Source organism: Melanostigma gelatinosum (assembly GCF_949748355.1).
Source record: "Melanostigma gelatinosum genome assembly, chromosome: 19".
In the NCBI taxonomy this organism is placed as follows: domain Eukaryota; kingdom Metazoa; phylum Chordata; class Actinopteri; order Perciformes; family Zoarcidae; genus Melanostigma; species Melanostigma gelatinosum.
The window spans coordinates 1,960,391-1,984,361 of record NC_136652.1 but is presented as its reverse complement, the minus strand read 5'-3'; the positions used below and the strand labels follow the sequence as shown (position 1 = coordinate 1,984,361).

Below are 23,971 nucleotides of genomic sequence, written 5' to 3'. Positions count from 1 at the left end.
CCACCACCAAATGTGACTCCAAATGTCCAATATTTAACCCTTTAATGAGCTGCATTTGAAGAATCTGTGATGTCCTCAAATCCTAAAGTTCCTTCCTAGTTTACTGAACTGAGTGAGATCTGTGTAGATGTTTTAAACATTGTCAGCCAGCTGGGCAGAAATTGTAGGATTATGAAATGTAACAAATATTGTAGACAGAAAGACGTCAGCAGGTGTAAAAATAGATTTTATAAATGGGGGAAAAAGTGTTATATGTTTACGAGGGGTGATGTCATCCTTTGGTTTAGATCCATAGCTGAGGAATGGGAGTATCAGCCGGCTCAGCTTTGGCTCGGCTAGCTGTTGTTTGCTTTTTTGTGCTTTTAAAGAAGCAGAGTTCAAGGAGTTGCAGTTTGTGTGTGTGTGTGTGTGTGTCTCTGTCTCTGTGTGTGTTGTTTTCAGTGGTGGAGGCATGCACACGGTGACGCTGCTCTGGTTACCAAGCAACACAGGAACGTGGGTGGAAGGATTTCCTGTCCTTAGGAAGCTTTGTTTATAAGTGGGGGGAGAGTGAGCGTGTATGTATATGCACGTGTGTGTGTGTGTGTAGATTTCAGTGTGCATTTCAGCTGTATGCTTGAGTGCTTGTGTGTTTTTAATGCACTCTTCGCCTCAAGTAAAAGTGCTAGAGAAAAGTCACTTAAGACACTCACACTGTGTGCACTGTACACATAGAGGAAAGGCAAAAGGGCCCTTTCTCTTCTGTTGAGTGTGATTTGCGTTGCATAACCTCCTCTCCTGCCCCAACACTCTCACCATGTCACCGCCGCCACGCTCATGCCAGGCCGCCTCCCGCAAATTATGTCATCAGCATGCCTCATTTTATGTCTCCTCTCACACATGAGATTGCAATTATATGTTCTTTGCCCTGCATGCGATCACTAAAGAAAAACACACACGCAGCATGGCCGTCCTGCAGGCGTTGGACCCCGCCATTACGTAATTGACATTGAGTGAATGGGGTGACGTCAGCTTAGCTCGCTCTGACTCTCAAACTGTCTTTCTGGCTAGCTACAGTGATGTCATAAGTGGATGCAGCCATACACGGTGTGTGTGTGTGTGTGTGTGTGTGTGTGTTGGCATGCATTATCATGTGTGGAGACAGAAATGACCTCAGGAACCATGTGATTTATATAATGTGTTTACTCCTCCTCTTTTATGCTCTTCCTTCCCCTTAAAGTGAGAAGACTTTACAGCTAATAGATATTTTATTGTGCTGTGTGTGTTGTTCTTAGCAACATGAGCCGTTTAAAGATGCGCTGGAGCACACACACACACACACACACACACATCCTGTTGCGCCCCCCTGAGAGTGGCCTCTATGCGAAATGAATATCCCAGTGTCTCTCAACTGGTAACTCCATCGCCTCGTTGCCCTCCGTCTGCGACTGCCTGACCTTTGTTGATTCATTCCGAGACTCGCCAACAATCACAGGCAGGCAGTGAATGAAAGGAGAAGGAGATGATGCTGGGTCGTCTCCACAGACGCTGTGTACGTGCCAGTTCTTATTTTAGCAAAAATAAAACATGGCGTCATGGACAAAGAGGAGTGATTCGGTGGTCGGCCTTCTTCAGCTCTCGACAAAAATATCTCTTTTTAGCTGGCTGCTTGAGCTACAGGGTTTTAAGCACAGAGGAAGATCTCTATTTGTGTCTTGCGTTGAATAGGCCGCCTGTTGTGCTCTCTCTGCATTGTGGTTGAAGCTCTGAACATCAGCCATCTAACGTTGGATGGGAGAACTGGGAGCTTTTAAAAGACCCGAATACACACTCGCACACGAAGACACACAAACACACTTTGTCTTTCTGCCGTCCTTCTAACCTCAGACCCCAAACCGAAGGGAAATCACACCACAGTGACTTAACAGTTCATGATCTAAGCAGCAACACACATACAAATGGTTTGAATACACACACACACACACACACACACACACACACAAACACAAACAAACAGAAAATATGCAGATTTCCCCAATAAACTGATTAGCATTAGCTAATCTAAGACCAAACCACAAGCAGTCTACTGTGCATTCCACTAACTGGACAACAGCTCAACACTGAGCAGGATGATTTTATACCACTGCACCAACACACACACACACATAAATAAACACAAAGACAAAACCCACACGTACATTTAAGACCATAACAGCACAAATATATCATAGATTCAGTCCAAATAATGTCCGAACTTCACTTTAACATGTAATTATATACATATGCACACACACATGCACACGCTCACCCCCCAGCAGTCTTAGGGCCTTAGTCAGCGTCTGTGTGTCCATGCGTGGGCCTGTTCCCTGGCAGTGTGAGGGGAAAAAATACCTTCCCATATGATGTAAACACCAAGGTCCCTGTGTGTGTGTGTGTGTGTGTGTGTGTGTGTGTGTGTGTGTGTATGACTGGCATTCTCTGCGATAGGATTCGCTCTCTGTGACAGTGTACAAAATTATTCCACAACACTGTGCAGTTTCTTTTTAAAGATAAGTTTCTCTGCCATCTCCGCCTTGTTCCACTGCACACAGTGGAAAGAGCCGGTGAAGATGGAGGAGACAGAGGAGCTGACGTGTGACATCACTAACTGAAGCGAGGAAGTAAGGTAAAAAACTACAGGCCACTGCTTTTAACTCGGTTTCAGAAAAGAGTCTTGTATTGATTTTATGATGCTTTTAGAGCACGTAGCACTTTGTTTCGAGAAATGCCAAACCAGTGAACTCTTTTTTTTTTTTCTCTTTTATAGAAAATATAATTTGAGTCTTTGGAGGCTTCTCAGTTTTTCTCTTTAATACATGACTCGCATCTTAAATGTGTACTGTATGATTGTGTGTGTGCACGTATAAGAAAATGTCAAACTGACTGTACGTACATTGTCACAGATACCAGAAGATATGTATTTAAAGCTATAGACCAGGGAATATGGTAACATCAGTTCATTACAGCTACGCAGTAAGATCTTAGTATATTGACGGCTGTATTAGTTTCTTCATTAAAGGTAACTCCAGCAACTAAGAACTGCACTGAGACTTGCTAATAACAAAGACAGAGGAGAGATGACAGATGTGTTACCATGGGAGCATACCATAGCAAATCTGTTTATTCTGTGTCAGAACAGAGTTCATCTGGTGCGACCAAATCATTTTTACATGAACACACTTTCAGTTATACTCATTTACCTGCAGTGTAGCTGAAGTGGACAAAACTCAGTACAGTTCTATAAAGAAAGAATTAGATTTTGATCAGCTTTACATTCAAATATTCCTGGATCGGCCTTGATACCAATCTTTAGGATCGGCTCGAAACATCCCCAGTTTTCACAGGCCGAGTTGTACTTCCCATGATGAATAAACTAATACACCAGATTCATAAAATTGATCAAGCAAACAGCACCTTCGCCAGCTACTGCAAGTTCTGCATTTCTCAATTGATACATCCCATGTCCAGATCCAACACTTTGATTTATCTTGGCAAATTATACAAATCCACAGTATTTGTGTCAGGGAGAAAATCATTTGCATGCTGAATTGACTGTTTAGCATGGATTCAGACTGACAGCTTGTTACATCACCGCAGGGGGCTACGTTATTTGAGGCAGTGTTGTAGTCAAGACCACCTAAACCGAGACCAAGTCATGACCAAGACAAGATTGTATCGAGACCAGGCGGCAACCTCCAGATCTGAAAAGTGAAGCCATGAGTCCCTTAAAGCTGCATTCTCTCTATTGTCCATCAGGGGGCGACTCCTCTGGTTGTATAGAAGTCTGAGAAAATGACTCTACTTCTCTCTTGATTTATTCCCTCAGTAAACATTGTAAACATGAGTTTATGTCTCAATCTCTAGTTTCAAGTCTTCTTCAATACAGCATGATGTTCATTTAGTACATTATGGTCCATTTAGAGTCAAACAGACCATAAAGCTGCTTTAGGGCGGGGCTACCTTGGGATTGACAGGTCTCTACCATGGAGTTGTCCGATCGGGAAGTTGTCCTTGTTTTCGTCTTACAACTTTAACCCTTTCACAGTGTGTTTTCACTTAATGAAAATGTATTATAACAGTGATCAGTTGTACTTATTTCTTGTGTCACTTCTGTTTGCAAAAAAAACAAGATGGCGACAGCCAAAATGCTGAAACTTAAGGCTTCAAACCGGCAGTGTACAAACCAATGAGTGACGTCATGGTGACTACGTGCACTTCTTGTATACAGTCTCAAGACCGGGGTAGACCAGGAGTACTACAACACTGGTTTAAGGTAAATCTGATCCAGGAAGTCGAGTTGGAGTAACAGATTAATGCATGTAAAGGTTTATCAGACGCCAAAACACCAATACTCACAGACGCGAGTTTACAACTCTGGAATTTATAATGGCAGCTATTCTTTGATCTTTCATTGTGACGATCGCATGGTAAACCGTAATACTCAGAAATAGTACCTGATTGGCCATTGGCCTGTTGATGTTGCGTTGCATCAAAAGTTGAGCATGGTCAAACACTTTGCTGGAGCCTCCTCCGTTGGGGCCCCCTGCATTGGGGCCCCCTGCGTTGGGATTCCCTGCGCCGACGGACTGGCTCTACTCAAAGCTCACTGTTTGTGTTTTTAAACAGCACTGTGCATAACGGGGTGGAGGTAGAGAGGACAGGAGCCTTGTTCCTGTGATAGCCCATAAAGAATTCAGTACACAGATGGACTGAGCTGACTACAGTCCCGATGAAACACACTTTTGTAAGTAATATTCAATGTCACTTTCTTGTTACTGTACTCTATGTTGTCCTAAGGGTTTTCCTGTACAGGGTTACAGGAGAGCAGGGGTATGGCAAGCCTCGAGGGACAATAATGGAAAGCACAGAATAAGGCAGAGCTATCTAGATTAGCTCCAGTTTAGCAACGATCGACGAACTGAAACGAAGTTTGCTCAAAAGTGAGAATGTGACCTAGTGTGGCCAAACACGTCTGTATCTTTTCATTTTTACACCACAGTCACCAGTAGCTGTGTGCTGCTGTCCCCTTTGGTTTCACTGTGGGACGATTGACTGTGGTCTCTAATGAAGCACCAGCACATTCAAACACTCCACAAACGGTGAGAGCAAGGTGCAAAACAATCATCGACTGTCACCACATTCATCACAACTGCATTCTGATCTGGTCGGTCGGGCACCTCACACTTGAAAGGATATGTGCCATGTGTTTGTTGCTCGGCAACTTTGTCACAATACCCCTGTGACCTTCCGACCCTGCCAAGTGTGGTGTTACTGTCCCCGTCTCACACTTGTGTGCGTGTTATCTGAGACGATGGTGCGACTGCCGCATAGCAACTGAGAACAGCTGTGATTTCACTGTGTGTGTACGTGTGTGCGCGCACTGTTCATCTATACACACACCCACAATAACATAATATGCCACACTGTCACTTCCACAGCGTGATAGCGCCATAGACTCGATCAGCCAAAATACAACCCCCCCCCCTACACACACACACACACACACACACACACACATTGTCAAATCACAGCCAAAAATAGAGAGCAGAGGGAGCGACGGAGCAATCATTTCCCTGAAGATCCATTCATGTAAAATACTGTTATTCAAAGCTCCCTCCCCCTTATCCAACAGTCTTATTCATCTCTCTCTTGACTGCAAAACCAAACACGCCTTGTCTTCTGCTTCCCGGCAGGAGCCTGTGTGCCCGCGCACATGCCAGCGCTGGCGTGTGTGTTTTCTCCGCTCTTCTCCATGAGAGGAATGTCCTTGGCCTGTCCGATCTGCGTGCTCCCACCGAGCCCTCCATCAAACACCTGGGGCGGGTTCTCCCGCGCCGCTCCAGCCAATCAGCGGCCCTGGCAGTTAATGACATCAGTTAGCGGAGGATCTTTAGGACCGGCCCCTCGAGGTGATTCGTCGGAGAGAGAGTGCTCTTATTGTTATGATGATTAAGTGTTATATGAAGGGCTATCAGAGGAGTGCCCCTTAATGAAAGTGGAGCACAGAGAGCAGCGGCGGCAGAGCCGTGGAGAGCTACAGGGGAGACAGGCAGATATGGAGCAGAGTGAGGGGAAAACAAGGAGCGTTTAAAGTGGGAGAAGACTGAGATGGTGGGAGAAAGAGGGAGCGCAGGGCTGAATATTCAGCAGCTGTGTGTCCAGACTTGCTGACTCCGGGTGTTCATGCTCTGAATGTACCATGAGAGGTAGACAGTGTGTGCAGGAAACCGCTGTAAAAGAGCAAAAGGGGAAGAAGGAGGGAAAGAGATAACAAGTGCATGTATGCATACAAATGTGCGTGGTTTTGTTGGCTGTTTGTATGTGTGTATCTGTGCAAGAATGCAAGTGTGTGTGTGTGTGCCTGTGCAAGAGTGAACACTGGAGTTTCCCTTGCCGTTTGGTGAAGGAGTGAAACGCCCTGCCTCAGCTGCTCCTTCGCTGTCGTAAATCATCCGGCTGGGATGTCCAACGCGTTCTGTTATTTGGTGAATAAGCGGTTGTCATTTGCCTTATTGTTGTATCCACTTTCCTTCAGCCTCTCACGTCATCTTCAGTTAGGGTTTTCCTACATTTCCCAGAATGCCTCTTGACACCCCAGCTCCCCACTCTTTCCCCAGCCTAAGAATGTGCTTTAACTTGTTGATTTGTAGCTTCTGGTGTCTTAAGAGAGAGTTATAGTAGAGTATCTTTTCCAGTCTAGAGTAAAGTGAGTTGCCCCCTTTCAACACACCCAGTCTTGTGGTTGCATTGCATTATGGTCTACCATATACGTTGTCACTGGCGAAATATGTAAGAATGCCTCGTCCATGACGGATTGCTTCCAGTATGAATGCATTTGTTGCAGACTAGAGCCTCCAGAGAGGAGCGCCTGCTCTTTGATCTTCAGGAAAGTCGAGCCCAAAACCCACACTAAACAGCACGATGAGACAGACCTCCTTCAGGTCTAAGTGTTTAAAGGTGGATTTTTCACTCGCTTCTCGCACACCAAAGCTATTTCATTAGGATGGGTTCCACTGGAGAGCTGAAGTGCCTGATTCGGTTTCACGGGCTCCTCCGCCCTCACAAGAACACGATTATGGAGGAAACACTCACTTGTCTGTCTAGTTGATGGTTTGTCTCAATGCTATGGTTCAGTTCTTTCTTTTCAGGAGCAGTGACTGAAATCAACTTTTTGGCTCAGGGGCTGTTGGACTGAAACATAATCATTTTTTACCATCCTCAACTGTGACTGCTACTGGTATATTACTGATATACATTTTCACGTAGCATGTTGCCGTACATGTTTTCATATGGATCAAGTGAACAGAAGTGAAGAGCAGTTTGAACGTTTGAGATGAGACTAAAACAGGAATTCTCTGCAGTGAGGCATTGGAATGCTATCAGCCAGTAGATTAGTGTGCTTCAGAACATGACTGAGACACAGCTGAACAGACAATCATTGATAGGGTTAACCTATCAATGATTTTGCTTGTGCTGTACACATCATCACATACTGTAGATGCTGTGGTGATTGTTCTAACAATACACATATTGTTGTGTGCTTGCTTGGATACCTCTATTATGAAAGTCAGGCCATAAAAATGCTTTTAGTGACTGTCAAAGCTCCACCAGACTTCCTGTCTTTCCAGCCTGGCGGTAGCTTCTCATGGCTGGTTACCTCTGATCAGCTCCATGGCAGTCTGTGCCACACTGAGCGCTGGTCAGTCAGTGTCCTCGTGTCCCCTGGCGCCTCTCTCCTCCCACAGTCGTTGCTCACCCTCACTCCTCTGTTGCTTTCTTTGGGTACGCAGGGATGATTCTGGCCGAATTTGAGAGTGTAGTTAGCCTCCTGAGCTGCACTGGCTGCAGAATCAGTAAATGGACTTGGATGGTAAATGGACTGTACTTGTATATCTCTTGTCTAGTCTTCTGACCACTCAAAGCTCTTTAACACTACATGCCATCATTCACCCATTCACACCTATTCATACACTGATGACGGGAGCTACCATACAAGGTGCCACCTGCCCATGAGGACCAACTAACACTGAGCCACAGTATCCGGCAAGACGCTGCGTTGGCCAATGAAATACCTACAACTTGATAAGTATAAGCCTTCACACCCCTGGATTTATTTCTCCAACTCAATGTCCAGTCTGGGAGTTGTCTGTTTTTTGTCTTCCAGCTTTAAGTTAATTGTAACATTTTTGGTCACCTAAAAGTGTCTTCTTCAGTATTCAGTTGCAGTAAGCTCCACCCTCTTGTGTCACTACTGGTTGCAGAAAAAGCAGATGGCGGCAGGCAACATACCAAACACCAGGCTGTGATGTCACATTGTCGACATCCACTTCCTATAAACAGGCTATGGGTTACACTCGTCTTCTCAATGCGACTTATGTGATCAGATGTGATCAGAACTCAGCTGTTTGACACTCCAATGCTACCTGCCTGATCTGATGGTGATCTGATATATTGCGTGGTCAAAGAAACGGCTGTAAAACTGGATAAACACATTTAATGTCCTATAAACTCTTCACATTAAAAGTCCCCCATTACTTTGCAATTTAAAGCTTTTACTTTGAAACTGCAACATCAGGAGTCGTTGGGTTCTTCATCAGCACTAACTTAACAGGATTCAGGCAGCAGGTCTCAGCTGGGCTCCAGCCCCGGCTTTCTGTTCCTCTTCCCTTTACTCTCCTTGGGGTGAGTGAAGATGATGGAGACCTACGTTTGATAAATTGTCCGGATTGTGCCACCCTACCACCCTACCAGGCGAACCAGGCGAACCAGGCCACCTCGGTATTTGGTCAGTAACAGTTAAACCTGGCTTAACTTTTCCTACAACGCACATTGATTGTATTGGCCAATAAATTGCATGCAAACGCACATTTCTGATAGATCAGATCGCAACGTGATCAGCCTTGTTCTACTGTTCACCTCATGTAATAAAGACTCCTCCAATGGTGGCGCGTCCATCCAAAGTAAGCATCTGACGTGAGCGAGCACTCGTCTCAACCACTGCACAATTCTTGAATTCCTTTCCTTTGGTTTTTTTGGAAAATTCTTGTGCGTGAATGTCCCAACAGTAAGTTGTGATTTTATGCTGATAATGAGACTGAGAACGGACTTCGTGAATGTTGTGACGAAAGATGAAACCTCATGACATCCTGTTCAATTCATGGATCTACCGCTCCTGGATGCTATTTCCTCGTCTCAGTGAGTGGGCATGTTGGCTGCGTGCAGGGTTAATGTTAGAGCTGGTGTGTCTTTGAGTTAGTCTGCAGCCAACAGATGGACCCTTCTCAGTTTATCCAACAAACACTACTATCACTGGCATTCATTTGGCACCGGGCAGATGGGAACTTCAGACTTTGCTCCGGAGTCGCCGTCAGGGAGGAAGCCGTGTGATGAGCTGCAAGTATGTGATGTAGTAATGTGGAGAAAGCTACGAGGATGTGCAATTGTTGCGTTTGAGCTCAAGCAAAGCTAGGTCATGTTATGCTGTCATAAAAGGCTGAAGAAGTGGCAGCTGACAAAGCTTCAGCTGCCCTCCCCTTTCCTCCAGAAATCTCCAGCTAACAAGGAAGCTTCACCACATATTCTGGGCTGGCAGAGTGGACGCTAGCCCCGCTCTTCTTCTCCCACACATCACCCCTGGCTGACGGAATGTAGCGGAAAACGAGGGACCCGAGATAGAAGATCACAGGCCTTAATACCAACCACATTGTGTGTTGTTCTCCTGTTTCCCATCTCCTGTGTTCTCCGCATCGGGAGTCAAACAGCCTTTGATGAATATCTACAAAGAGATTTGAGATTTATAAAGACCGGCAATTTAGCCAGGTATGTTATCTTAAGCCTGGTAATTTGGGAATTCAATTCACTCATAGGGGGAGCCAGGGGAGCCCGTGGTGTTTATCAGGCGGACTAGCATGAGGTGTGTGCATTGAAATGGAGAGTTGCAGGGCGATCTAATCAATGACTGGCCACCTCTTAAGACTGGGCTTATCATCTCTTATCCTGCTCTCCTTTCTTCCTGCTGCATGCATGTATGTGAGTGTGCTGTACCCATGGATCAGAGTTACACATCTAATCACGCCACCATCATCCCTCATCCCTGATTCTGTTGGCAGGGCCTGTCAAACAGCATACGCTGAAAGACAGGGTGACTTTGAAATGCTGCTAATGACCCTAGGATATAACTACCCTCCCTCTCTTCTACTCCCCCTCACTCTTTCTTTCTTGTCCACTCCTGTCATTTGCACTCTCGGTTATCCTCTTTCTTGTTCACTGCAACTCTCTGGATCTGCTGATAAGAAAATGCAAGGGAGGTGGTGTGCGAGGAAACGAGGAGTCGTCCCTTTTTTATATTGTAAGATAATTCAAACTGGACAGGCTGGCAGGTGAAGTCGTTAAGGGTTAACGTGAAGACGAGCTTCTGTCCAAATGTTACTTAACCTTTATTTATAGTGGGCAGCCTCACAGACATATAATCTCCTCCATCAAGGGAGGCCGGCCAGAGACACAGCATACAAGTCTCAGAGAGAAAAACACACAAAAGCAAAATACAATCAAAGCGACGTAGCCGGGAGACTACTTTATAAGCAATCCAATAGGATACACTTCAGCGTCAAACCAGCAGGCTCATTGCCAAACCTATTTAAATCTTGTCTAAACAAAGCAAAGACAGCTCCTTATTGAGTCTGCCACAGGAACCTTCATTTACCGTGTCAACTCGCAGAGAGAGCTTCCAGCTTTAAATCATTTTGCAGCCCGTTCCACGAAGAGGGAGTAGAGTACATAAAGGCACTTTTGCCTAATTCAGCTGTGACCTCAGGGACAGACTGCAAACACAAATCCTGGGACCGCAAACAGTGATTTACCAACTGCTTTTTCTCTTTTTAGAGATGTAAGGAAACAGTGAATTAGTAGAGCCAGAGTGGCCATATATATTTAAAGTGAAGAAGGGAATAAGTGGAACAGTGGAGCATAGAAGGTGACACTGATGAGAGACAGAGGTAGAGTCAGTAATGCAGCTCAAGAAGGAGTGAGGCCTGTGAATATAAAACAACTTCCTCAAGTGCTAGCACGGCAATAGAAGTAAACTCTGTCTCAGCAACAGTCAAAAAAACATCACGGTGTGGAGGAAACCGGATTTCGGCCAAACCTTTTATGCTTTTGAGCCCACTTACTCCTTTGCACAAGCTTGTCCTACTTTCCAGGCAGCCATTTTCCATTCAGCCTCGACAGCAACAAAGCCAAGAAGCAAACATTTGAAAGTTACTTGAGAAAGAGATTTGTGTCGTCCTTCAGCACTAGTTGGGTGGTGCACACATATTCTGGTGGAGTCCCAAACGTTCATGAGGCTGCTAATGTTAGCATGCTAACATGCTCACAATGATAACTTTAATGTTCATTCGGTATAATGTTCACCATGTTCAGTTTAGCACGTTAGCATTCAAACATTTGATGATTAATGTGCAAAACTCAGATGAGGGCAGCTGGTCCACCTTAAAGGAGCAATCTGAGCATTAATATAGCAGCAAAGAACTATGGTCGACTCTACGTTAAGGTGTAGAGGAGTAATGTCTAGCTGAGCAGAGATTGAAGTGTGTTGTTGACATGCACACATAGCTCAAAGCTAAAAGCACATACTAGCTCACAGGTGGAGACCAGTTTTCGGTACTTGACATGTTTTGACACTGCAAGCTGTGGACACATTTTGGTTTAACAAAAGTACTGATGCTTTGGTACCCAGCACGAAACAAAATACTATTTTCTTTTAGGTTTGTATCCTTACATGCGTATGTAGAGTTAATACATGGTTTGATTTTCAGGATTGTGCAAGTATTCAGATAACAAAAAAATCGGACTGATATCCTTTTAAAATGTGACCGTTGTAAATCAATTGTAATGCATTATTTAACTGGATAAAACATGCAGATCAACCTCTCAGTCAGGTGCTGAAACATGCCCTGTGAAGAGCAGCACTTCCCTTACCAGTGTGATTCCTCACGTCACTTCTCCCTTTTTTTGGGCCTGTTTGCGAGTTGGTAAACAGTTTGAATTTAGTTTGGTCAGCATCCAGAACACGTTTGAGTCAACATAAGGTATCTTGTGCAGTGTTAAAAACAGCTTGTAGGAGTGGGAGGGAGGAGTGAAGGATGTAAGCAGAGTTGTATCATCAGCAGAAGCGGTGTAAGTATCGTCAGCAAAGGCCGGCCGGATAGCACAAACTGCTGCCTCACCCTCTTGTCTTTGCACTTTTCAAATCCAGCTTTCTCTTCTCCGCCAGAGCATATTTGTTCTGTTTCACCTCTCTCTGCCAAAGGTGATCTAATGAACTCTTCAGTCTTGACTTGCTTTCTCAACCAAACATCGGGCAGCTGGATCACAAACTTCTCTCACTGGAGTTTGAGCTCATTTGCTTATTGATTCCAATCTAACGTTTCAGCCAAATTTGCACAAGGCTCAAAGAGCAGAGCGAGTCGGAGCAGCCAGAGAGGGCGGACCTTTGGAACCGGACAGGCTCTTCCACTGGTTGTTGCTATGGTTTTTTGTTGTCGGGACAAACTGTCGGCCAGTGACTGAGAGCCTGAGCTGCTGTTTGTTAAAGATAAGTGGAAAAGCCAGAGGGGCGAGAGACAGAGGGAGACAGAGAGGGAGCCCTGCTTCATTTTTGTTTCGTTTTTTGCTTTTTGACTTCAGGACATCCAGCTGAAAAACACTCACCAGCTCAAAGCTTCACCCACCACACTCTCTCCTCAATGTGGGGATCCCGATAGATCTCTAAACAGTTCACCCAGCCTTTCTCCTTGCGGTCCCCTGACCCGCACCCCTCCCCGCCCGCTATCAAAGCTCTGTTGGCTCAGAACTTGACTGCTTTGATATCGTACAGTGTTTCTGGCAATCTCTCTCTCTTTCTCTCACTCTCTCTGTCTGCCTCTCTCCTTTCCCACAATATTGTAAAAGAGCACAGAGTGCCAACAGGGACCTGCTCACTGTCAAAGAGAGAAGACAGGGAGGCCTTAGAGGGAGAGAGGGAGAGAGGAGGAAAAGGTGGTAACAGCGAGAGAGTCTTGTAGTTCTTTTAGGTTCAGCTTCCAACATGTGTAAATAATTAAAGTTCATACAGAAAGACAACAGGTGTAGTGTTACTATTGCTTGTCTTACAATAACTTCAAGTAATGTTGGTCCCAAGTCAGAACTACTCATTTGATAAGACAATTTAACCTTAACCAATATTTGTATAACAAATGTGCAACATGCTAATACTGAGTACTGTTCATGCAGAAGTGTTTTAAATACTACAGTTTTAGTAGAAATGCATGTGTTAGTGAAGCAGTAAGCATACCACTGGATGAATGAGACTCGGATTAAACTGAAGTGTGAGAATTTGTAAGCGGATGTGTTTTGACATAGTTTTGCTGTTGTTAAAGGTGCAATATACAGGATTGTAGCTGAGAGCCTCGGGGGGGGGGGGGGGGGGGGGGGTTCGTCTGTAACCATCGTGTGAGAGCAGTGCAGAGCAGTGTTCAGGAGCTAACCAGAGGCACGCTCACATGCACGCTCACATGCACTGAAAGCATGTAGAGCCGGCCCGGCTATGTGAACAAAGAACACAGGAGCTCTGATAAGAACACACAGAGGGAGAGAGACTTCGTTCTCTGCTCAGCTCTGAATGCTGACTGGACTGTATACTTGTATTTCTCTTTTCTAGTCTTCCGACCACTCAAAGCTCTTTAACACTACATGTCATCACTCACCCATTCACACACTGATGACAGGTGTCACCATCCATCGGGGCAAGTTAACCATTCAAACTAACTCTACTTCTTTGATGATATATAAATGTTCTGATTCCCATATATTGCACCTTTAAAGACCTCCCCGCATTAACTTCAATTATTCCATCACTGTGGAGGCCAGGAAAGCAACGTTTTTATTCATGAATTCGAGGTTACACGGGGTGAGTAATTGATATACAAATGATTTTGGGGATGAAGTATTTCTTGAAATAAGAAGTTGTTTGTGTGTTAAAGTACGCAGCTATAGAGCCAAGAGGTGATTAGTAATGACTCCCGCAGGCTGTTCCTGCAGTGTGTGAATGTTATAGAGTCCTGGTGGGCAGGTGGCACCTTGCATGGTAGCTCCTGTCATCAGTGTGTGAATGGGTGAATGATGACATGTAGTGTTAAAGTGCTTTGAGTGGTCGGAAGACTAGAAAAGAGGACGGAGAACAATCAGACAAGTGTTAAAGTGCACAGTCACATGTCATTAACAAGTACAGTCTATTTAGCTTAGCTTAGCATTAAGTCTGGAAGAATGCCTGGCTCTTTCAAAGTTCAAAAATTATCAACCAACACCTTTAAAGCTTATTAAAACACTAAAGGTATCTTGCTTGTTTAACACAAATAATAATGTAAAAATGACATTCTTTTGGTTCAAAGGCGAGTAATATGCAAAAACAAACAAATACTCAAATTGTAATTTTTACATTTCTGTACTACATGCTACTCTAATCACATCTGCAGTATATTGTAAAATGTTGAACTTTTCTTTTAAATGAAGTAATCAGCTGATGGGTCATGACAGGAGACTAACCGCTCTGTTGGTCTTGTTGAAGTGCGCAAACGCAGCCCAAAGTAATAAAGTGGTTTAAGAGACTTCTGTTTCTAACAAATGATCTTTAGCGCGTACACCCTCCGGCTCGCAGGAGCACGCTAACTAGACACCAGCCGAGACTTTCATCTGGGCCTTTTGGCTACATTTGTCATTTCAACCGGTAACCGCAATGATCAGCCTGCAGAGCCTGCGACTTGCATGTGTCGTACATTCATTAATTGTCTTTGCTGAAGGAGATTCAATGATAGATTTGTTAGCGTCTTTGCTTATCAGGTCTGGGTATTGTAGCAGTTTGGAATCCAAAACAGAACCCCACCTTGTGAGGGTCTGGTAGTGTAGGGTTGAGCTTTCTAACAAAACAACACATGTTGATCGCCACAACAGGGGAGCACACTGACTTGACCTGAAGTGAGTGACTGAGAAAATAAGGGACTGACCGAATGAGCAACCGAGCAAGTGGGTAAGTGAGTGAGCGTGCACCAACGTGTTATTGCATGTGGTGTGTCATGGCCATTACCATGGAAGTCTGGGGCCCTGAGCCGGGGCTTTTTTTAAGCTTGACCTGACACACACACACACACACACACACACCCTGCATTCCACCAAGGGACCTCCAGGCTGAACACTCACATAAGTCACCTTCAGCAACCTCAGCTTGCTGTAGTGTGTCTGCATGTGTGTGTGTGTGTGTGCGCGTCTGATTGTCTGATTGTTCTCCGTCCTCAGAGAGCGAGGATGAGCGTGACTTCATGATCGCTGGCTGCTGATGAATCATACCAAACTTCCTCGGTGTTTGCCTGATGCAAATGTCTGTTTGCCTTGCTGGTTAGCCTACTTTGGAGGACAGAGGCTGCGTGTGTGTCTTCTTGAATTATTCACTGGCAATATTTGATTTTCTTGCCCCATACATCACACGTGTCCTTTCTTAGCGTTTGCCTCTTAGTTCCTGTGTGTACATCCGCTTTCAGTGAAGCACTACACTGCTGTTCTTTACAGCACGAGCAGTGGCCTCATTGATGTGTTTTGTGCTATAATTTTTCAATGTGAAAGTTCTGGGACTCGGTTCCCCTAAATATACTGTATAGCATGTGCTTATTATCTGCTTAGTTGGTTTGCCAATAGACAGCGGGGCAGTGTTTATCCTCTAGCAGGACAGGCTTTGTACTCTGGCTGAGAGTGTTTGGGCCACAAAGCAAGGGCCTTGACCCGTTTTAACTTAAGCCCCAATGATTGACTTTCTTGTACTCGTTCTACATTATGGCTATGATGGATTTTGTGCTTAATTATCATCAATTCATTGTCATGTATTTTCTGATGAATCAATGGATTGTTTATAGACTATATTCTACTAAATAGTACAACAACAGAAAGACAATCTCAATTTCCTTGAGTAACTGGTAGATGGACCTGGACACTGCTGGCAGAGACTCCCATGCAAAGATCTAAACTGGTGCACATTCACACACCAATGGCACAGCCTTCGGGAACAATTTGGGCTTCAGTATCTGCCGTGCAGGAACAACCTTAAAACTAACTTATTATATATTATACTGTAACTCATTCCCATGCATGCTGCTCAGATTAATGCCCGAAACAGTCTCTTTTCAGCACAGTCCTGCTAATAACGGAGCTAACAGCCAAAGTCACCGGAGGTTCCATTGACTTGCATGATGATGCATTCAAGCTCTATTCTGTGAGAATTCGTATTGGGTGAAGTTGAATTAAAACGTTATCGTGATAATCTGTAGAATGTAGTTTTTGGTGGTAAACTTGAATAAATCCAGTAGTTTGAAGGAGTTGTTTTCACATGAATATAAAATAGGTATTAGAGATTAATTATGAGCTGTTTAACTTCATAACACGAGCTCTAAGCAGCTTATAATATAACATTTACAATAATAATGACTAGATTATTTTAATCAAGGTAAATATTTAATAAAACAATACAATCATTTTTTTTCCTAATTATTTGAATTGTGGTTTTATGCAACTAGATGACAATAACAGCATAAAAGGATAATGTTTAGAATTGATGACGGTTTACACAGACTTTGGAGCCTTGCTGTAAATTATAGTTCATAGAAAGTAGCTGAAAATGTTTCATTACCAATGACATGAAATAGAGCAAAGCTGCTGTTTGAATGCTTGTCGAGCATAAAGCGCTCCACTGTTACTCTGGTGAAATGCTGTCCTCTGCATGGACCAAATCAGTCCTCGGAGGGAAAGGCAGAGAAAGCCTATTGTGTGAGTGGCCCGGCAGCCAGGACCGAGGGGTCAGGAGCAGTCCTCTGGGACACCCTGACCCCTGACCTCTGTTCCATAACTCTTTGCTGCTGTGGATGATATAAAAGGAAGACACGGTCAGACCTCATTGGATGTGATTGGTCCTGCTCTGCTTCTTGAAAGCCCCCTGGAATCCTGACATTTGTCGTTAGGGAAAAGCAAGAAATACAGAAGATGGGAAACAATTTCATGGGCTGAAAATGGAGAACATCACAAGGCTTCCTCCAGCCGGTGTTGACATATATGCAGCAGAAGTTATTATTTCCCGCTCGCTGAGAGAGTTCTCATTTTCTCCTTCTCATTTTCTCCTTCTCTCTGTTGGTCTTCCTCTCCCTTTCCATCCATCCAGCCAATGTGTAGGAGGGATAAAGGTCGTCCTTTTGTCATCAAAACTCCAGATTAGTTTTGCCTCGGTGCATCTGACTCTCTGCTTTATCACTGTGGCCAGAGGAGCCACAAGGTTCGGCTCACCCCTCTGCAAAGTAATAACTCCTACCAGCTACTATTGCATTCGCCGCCGCTATCTCCTACACTACTATTACTACTCCATTCTGGGGTGGGAGGATTATTTTCATGGCACCGGCTTTATTGGGCTCCATAGTGAAGACTGACAGGAAAGCGAGGAGCAGGAGGATGTGACATGCAACACATGTCACGAGCTGCGATCACACTGACAAAGTTGTAATAGAGGCCCAGAGCATAAATGCGCTGCTGACAGCATGTCATAAGCCTGTCTTGGTTTTATTTCAATGTTTCTGCATTGATGTGGTTTTGGGGGGTACTGTAACTTGCTGACTTGGGGATTTCTCTGAAAGTCAGTTTGTCTAATATTGCGGCAGGCTTCAGTGCAAGACAGTGAAATGAAAGACATTATTGAAATCTTTCTTGTCACACAAACCGCCCGCACGTCATACAGAAAGAGATGCCAACAGGGGAATAGAGATCTTCTGAGGATTACGTCTGGAATCTGTATCTGCGAGAGCATGAATGCAGTGTAAGATGATTACACCATCAATTAGAGCACATGTATTATCATACACCCTCTCCAGTCTCAGAGGGGTTTGATAACCTCCTCCCCTCCATGTAAACACGGGGGGTTCACAGAGTTGGGACCTGGCCAGAGATCAGCAGGGTCACATCCAATTGTCGTCTCTAAATCTCAAAAACAAAGTTCCCATCTCAGTTTATTGACATTTGAATGTTGATTGCCAAATGAATATCTTAGACAGCTTCTAATCTGTGCTTGAATCATGTTAATTGGTCCACTATTAGCTCTTGAATGTGCAACAGCACTATGTCTTCCCCCTTCATTCTCTTATGCAGACAACAACCGAGCGTATTGATGTGAAACATGCTTTTAATGGCACACGTTGTTACCTGAGGCTCGATATGACTGGAACCCAGCAGCCCACTGAGGACGAGTCAAGGACCTTTAGGTCTGTCAATATCTGTTCAGACATGCAGAGGCAAACCATGTCCTGGCAAATGAACCTCAAAATTATTTTTGAGGAAGAATAATGTGCAAATCTCCAGTGGTGTAACGAAGTAGAAATACTTCGTTACAGTACTTAAGTCGTTTTTTTGGATATCTGTACTTTACTTTACTATTCATATTTCTCTTGACTTTTACTTTTACTTCACTACATTTTGCAAAGAAAACTGATACTTTGACTCCGATACATTTCCCCTGAAACCTTCGTTACTCGCTACAAAATCCTAGCTTGCAAGTTAAATCATTGGTTAATCACGTTAATGCGCAATTGCAAACAAGTGCTCTCAAAGCCGCTGTGTTGTGATTCCCAGTGATGCCCAGGACGCTACATGCTATAGCTAGCGAGCGACAACATGAGTAGAATTCCACACAGGACGGGTGGGATGAGGAGAGGTGGATGGGTCAAACTAACACTGTGTTTCCTCCAGGAGGCTGCAGTTTGTGCCGTGTGTGAAACGAGAAGCCAATGTTGATTTATTTGTGACGTGACTTCCGTACTTAAGCAACGCCACTTCCGTAGATATTTTAACACAAACCACGATCTTTTCCTAAACCTAACGAAGTAGTTTCATCGCCTAAACCTGAGTTGTTTCCTGTGAAGATGGAAGTTTATTTTGAAAAGACAGTATGCATGTAACAAGCTAAAACAGACTCATGTTGCTGGACTTTTGCAGGAAAAACGCACGAAAAATGAGGAGTAACTTTTCGTAAGATATCAATAAAACATATTAAATGAATTTATATCATTGTATAAAGAGAGTGACATGAGAAGATGAATCTCATGTCTAAGTTAAATCAGCTGTAATCACTCTTTTAAAGTGATTAGTGACTCGTCTAAAACATTTAAAAAAGGAATAACTTCAATAGAATCATTCTATACACTGTAGCTTCTTGACATTCTAATAGAATGTCAAGAAGCTACATTCTATACAATGTAACTTCTTTACATTCTAATACAATGTAAAGAAGCTACATTCTAATACAACGTAGCTTCTTTACGTTCTATTAGAATGTAAAGAAGCTACATTGTATTAGAATGTAACATTGTACATTACATTGTATTAGAATGTAAAGAAGTTACATTCTATACACTGTAACTTCTTTACATTCTAATAGAATTGTATTTTGAAGATGAACAGGACATGTTTCAGTTTCAAGTAATGACTGGGTTGTTCCTTTCGGTGCTGCTTTAGTATTAATCATGTTTTGATATTTGAGTCATGTTGTGGATGATCAGATGGAGTTATGATGGTAGCAGTCGCCCAATTTCAGATTCAGCTTGAGCAAAACCTTTGTCTATTGTGTTCAAATCAGGCCCATAGGAGTTTACAAGGCAGGTGTCCTTTCTCAAAACACTGACCTGATGCATCAAGTGGATATGTTTTGCTGAACATAATATTATGCATTTGCCCTCTACATCCTCTAGTCCAGTGATTCTTAACCATGGGGCCGCGAGCACCACCTAGAGGGCCGCAAACACCACCTAGAGGGCCACGAGCACCACCTAGAGGGCCGCAAACACCACCTAGAGGGCCACAAACAACTTTCAGTTTTGCACCTGTGGGCCGCGGGACCGCATAGGTTATCAATTGAAGACACCAGAGATATTACTGTTATCCATGAGACGCTCATTTACAATATAGCTTCCCACCACCTGGTGGCGGTAATGCGTCAGTCAGTTGTTTAACAAGCTGCAATAAGCAGAAGAAGACACTCAGCTAGCCGCTAGCCTGTAGCGAAAGTTATGGATACGTTTTTAAAAAGAAAAAATGAAGATGACAGTGATGCCATACCCCCCCCCCCCCCCCAAAAAAAAGTCTAAATGTGTGCGCAAGTACAACCCTGACTTTCTTAAGTACGGCTTTGTGAACGGAGGCAACGAGGCAGAGCCGAGGGCTCAGTGTGTGGAATGTGAGATAATGCTATCAAACGAAGCTCTGAAGCCTTCAAAAATAAAGCGACACCAAGCGACGAAACATCCAACGCTCGTGGGAAAGTCTGTTGGGCTTCTTGTTGTGTATGCAGGTTTACATACACATGATAATAAATGTCTTTGTGATCATCACATTTATTTGACAAGGGTTTTGCCTGTTCAACTCCGTGATGACGCCGGCGTCCTCGATCCCCTCCCCTTCCGTTCCTACGGCTTGCTTGCGCAAACTACGTCACAAAACATGGCCGTGTTTGGTATCCCAGCATGCCCAAAATCCTCATCTTTGCAAATGAATCATCAATTTTCTTTCATTTCTGATGGATTTTCCACAAAAGGAGCCCAAATACACACTGTCCAAAGTCGCCATAACCGCTGCAAGTCGGATCTTGCAGCATTTCGACGGAAAAAGACACATTACAGACCCGACAATGTGCTAGTGGATGTTACCATGGAGCTACTGGCTTCAGAAAATGCTAGTACTTATAGTACAAACCTTATGTTCCTCTTACATAAGTCGTCAACCAACGTATAACCTCTGCGTAACTGAGCTACTCTCATGATCGATCGTGCGCTCGGTCGCAGCCATTACGCACAGCAAGTCCGACACTCACACACCATGAAAGATACTTTTTTATTTTATGCGGACAAAAATCTTCACCACTGCTCTGTTTCTGTATGACCTGCAGGTTTTCTGACACTTTTGATGCATATAGTCAGAGTGGTTCAGAAGCTACAGCCATTTTAATTTGGGTATGTCATTTTAGGTGGTTTTGCTCCAAAATAGGGGTGGAGTTGAACAGGTAAGTGGATTTAATATAGTTATTGAATACAAATCAAACCAAGTGTGAGATTAACCAAGTGTGAGGTTAAACTCATAGTGTTAATATCTGAATGGGCCCCAGGACACTTTGTACTTGAAAAGTTGGGCCCCGAGGTCAAAAAGGTTAAGAACCCCTGCTGTAGTCGGAATGAGCATACTTATAAACGCACTGTTACAACTCCTTCATAGTGTCATATTGCTTTTCGGAGAATTATGATGATAAGTTCATAGTAGATGCAAAAGTATCCTTATGTACAATATATTATGTTGAACATTGTTGCTCCAGGATGGATCACAGCAACCCAATTATGTTCAACACAGCTCCATGTCCTTGGTCATGGTCCCACAGCACTTAAAAGAATAAACTTCATAATTCTCACAATTCTGACCCTTTGCTTTTTTATTAACAGCATTTACTTGTAGTTTTACTTTCAATACTTAAAGTACATTTAATATCAGAAAATTACTTTTGATACTTAAGTACAATAAATATCAGATACTTTAAGACTTTTACTCAAGTAGTATTCTAATAGGTGACTTTTACTTTTACTGGAGTCATTTTCCAGTCAGGTATCTTTACTTTTACTCAAGTATGGCTTTTGGGTACTTTATACACCACTGCAAATCTCACATAGGTGTGCTACCTCAAAAATGGGACTTTTATTGCTATAAGGTGATGGTGATGGTTGGCTGCCAGAGTGACGGCAATATGTCCTCTAGTGACTCTGAGGAGACAGAAAGGATTCTTCTGGGATAGTTTTTTCTATTAATGGTGCGTTGTGAAATATATATATTTCTTAATGAACAGGAGAGCTCATTCTTGACCTTGGAAATGATCGTGTCACATACTCAAGGTGCCCTTTCTAGCTTTTCCTACAACTCAGTTGTTAAGTAAAGCTTATTGTTTTTAGGAATACTTTGCGTTTCTTGCTCCCGTGTCATGAGATAGAAATGAAGCTGGAGCCAGGAGACTAGAAACAGTGGAACAGCTGGTCTGGCTCTGTCAGAAGGTATACCTGCTACCAGCACCTCTGAAGCTCAGTCATTGACATGTTGCATCTTGTTTGTTTAATCGGTACAATAACCAAAGTGTTAAAAGGACATGTTGTGGCTTTAAAGGGGGTTATGTTTCTTAGCCAGGTGCAGTCACTCCCTGTCTTGTCCTCATTGTGAGGTTGCCAGGCAACCAGTGGAGACTCTGGTGAGCCAACTGGCTGCTGGTGGCTCCACACAGGAGCACGTGAGAGTGAGGGGTATGGATCTGCTCATCTCACTAAAGCAGCTAAGTGTATTTCCCAAGATGTTGAATTATTCCTTTACCTTTTAAACCAACACTGTGTGCTTTGGATTAAATCATAAGGATGCATGTCAACAGATCCATCTCGATCACTTTGCAAACTCCATCTGCGGATGAAGATCATGAGATGTGGTTGAAAGCTCTGAAAAAACAGTACTAAATGAACCTTGAGTCAGAGTCAAAGTCAAATAAATAGTGCCTGTAACAAAGTCACTTCTTCAAAGTGATTGATTTGTCCGACTAAAGTATGATGAGCGATACAAAACAGCAAAAAGTGAGACGTTGAAACCAGAAAATGTGTGATGCTTTTGCTCGATAAATCACATGAACCCTTTTTAAAACATCATTCGTCATTTATAATAATGCCACTGAATAAAGGGCCGGGTTCACCTAGAGACTGAGGAAGTGTGAATGTTCAACACAGTCGCCACCGTAATGTTCCGCCTTTGTTACCTGTCAGAGCCTTATGAAACCTATATTCATGGCGGGCATAGTAACAGAAACAATCTGACTTAAGTATACCTCCAGTCTCTAAACGGAGAGAGTCATTTACTCTAATTGAGTGGTGTCATTTTAAGTCCATGTTGTCGGAGTGCAAACAGAGTCACAGAGGGAACGGATCACAGCTGCTTTAACTCACACTGCCATGCAGGCACTTGGATGGAGACTGTACTTATAGGCAGATAGTCACATAGTGTACTTATGTTCTGATGCAAACACATACAAATGGGATGGGGGGGGGGGGGGCACACGCTCAGCCAAATGTGGACATGCCAAACAAACAGAGACGAACACAAATCAAAACAAAGCATGCAAACACAAAGGAGATCCAGAGAATGAAGACGACAGAGACAACAGCACAGTCCCATCTGTCAAACAAATGTGAGGATGCTTCTCTCACACACACACACACACACACACACACACACACACACACACACACACACACACACACACACACACACACACACACACACAGCAGGCATCATTTAGTCTGAACTTGAGCGATATCTGCCTTTGTCCTTTAGCAGTTGGTCCTGAGGGGCCGCTGTAGAAGTTGCATGAAAGTTTGTTTAGAGCTGAGCAAGTGTGTTAAGCTTTATAAGAGCCCACGGGAGAAATAGTGACACGCGCACACACACATCTACTCATACACACACCCAGGCACGAGGCTTGGGCGGCAGCTCACACTGGCCCCAACCAACAGTGAGGAGTTTGTTGTCATAGCAACAGTAAAATGAGATGACTTTACTGTCAGCCGTAATGTTTCATGGCCCCCTTGCCGCTATGGCAACATAACAAGGAGGAGGAAGAGGAGATGGAGAGGAAGAGAGCATCAGAGCCATCGCTGCATTCCAGCGGACTCCTACCAGGAGCAGTGTCACCGCGGTGCCCTCACTTCCTTCCGAAGACAAACGCGCGCGCTGACACACCGTCAAACACATGCATAAATACACTCGTGCAGAGAGACGCACGCACACCTTCAAAGGCCTGTCAGAGCCCCTTCCCACCTCGCCCATCCCTTTG

The 23,971-nt window shown here is 43.9% G+C and overlaps 1 protein-coding gene across 3 annotated transcripts in view; it reads left to right on the top strand.

Moving 5' to 3' along the window:
• Positions 1 to 23,971, top strand: part of ches1 (checkpoint suppressor 1) — a 65,913-nt gene that overhangs the window by 8,527 nt on the left and 33,415 nt on the right. The window contains exon 2 of one of the 3 annotated variants that reach the window (XM_079291228.1): positions 2,571 to 2,644. The exons of 1 other annotated variant lie outside the window; for it this stretch is intronic. Coding sequence is in view for 1 of the 2 variants with exons in the window: in XM_079291226.1 (XP_079147352.1) it covers positions 4,205 to 4,291 (87 nt within the window). In the remaining variant the exon portion in view is untranslated. Of the gene's footprint in view, positions 1 to 2,570; positions 2,645 to 4,182; positions 4,292 to 23,971 lie in introns of those variants that run through there. One more of the 3 variants, XM_079291226.1, reaches the window with a different exon arrangement.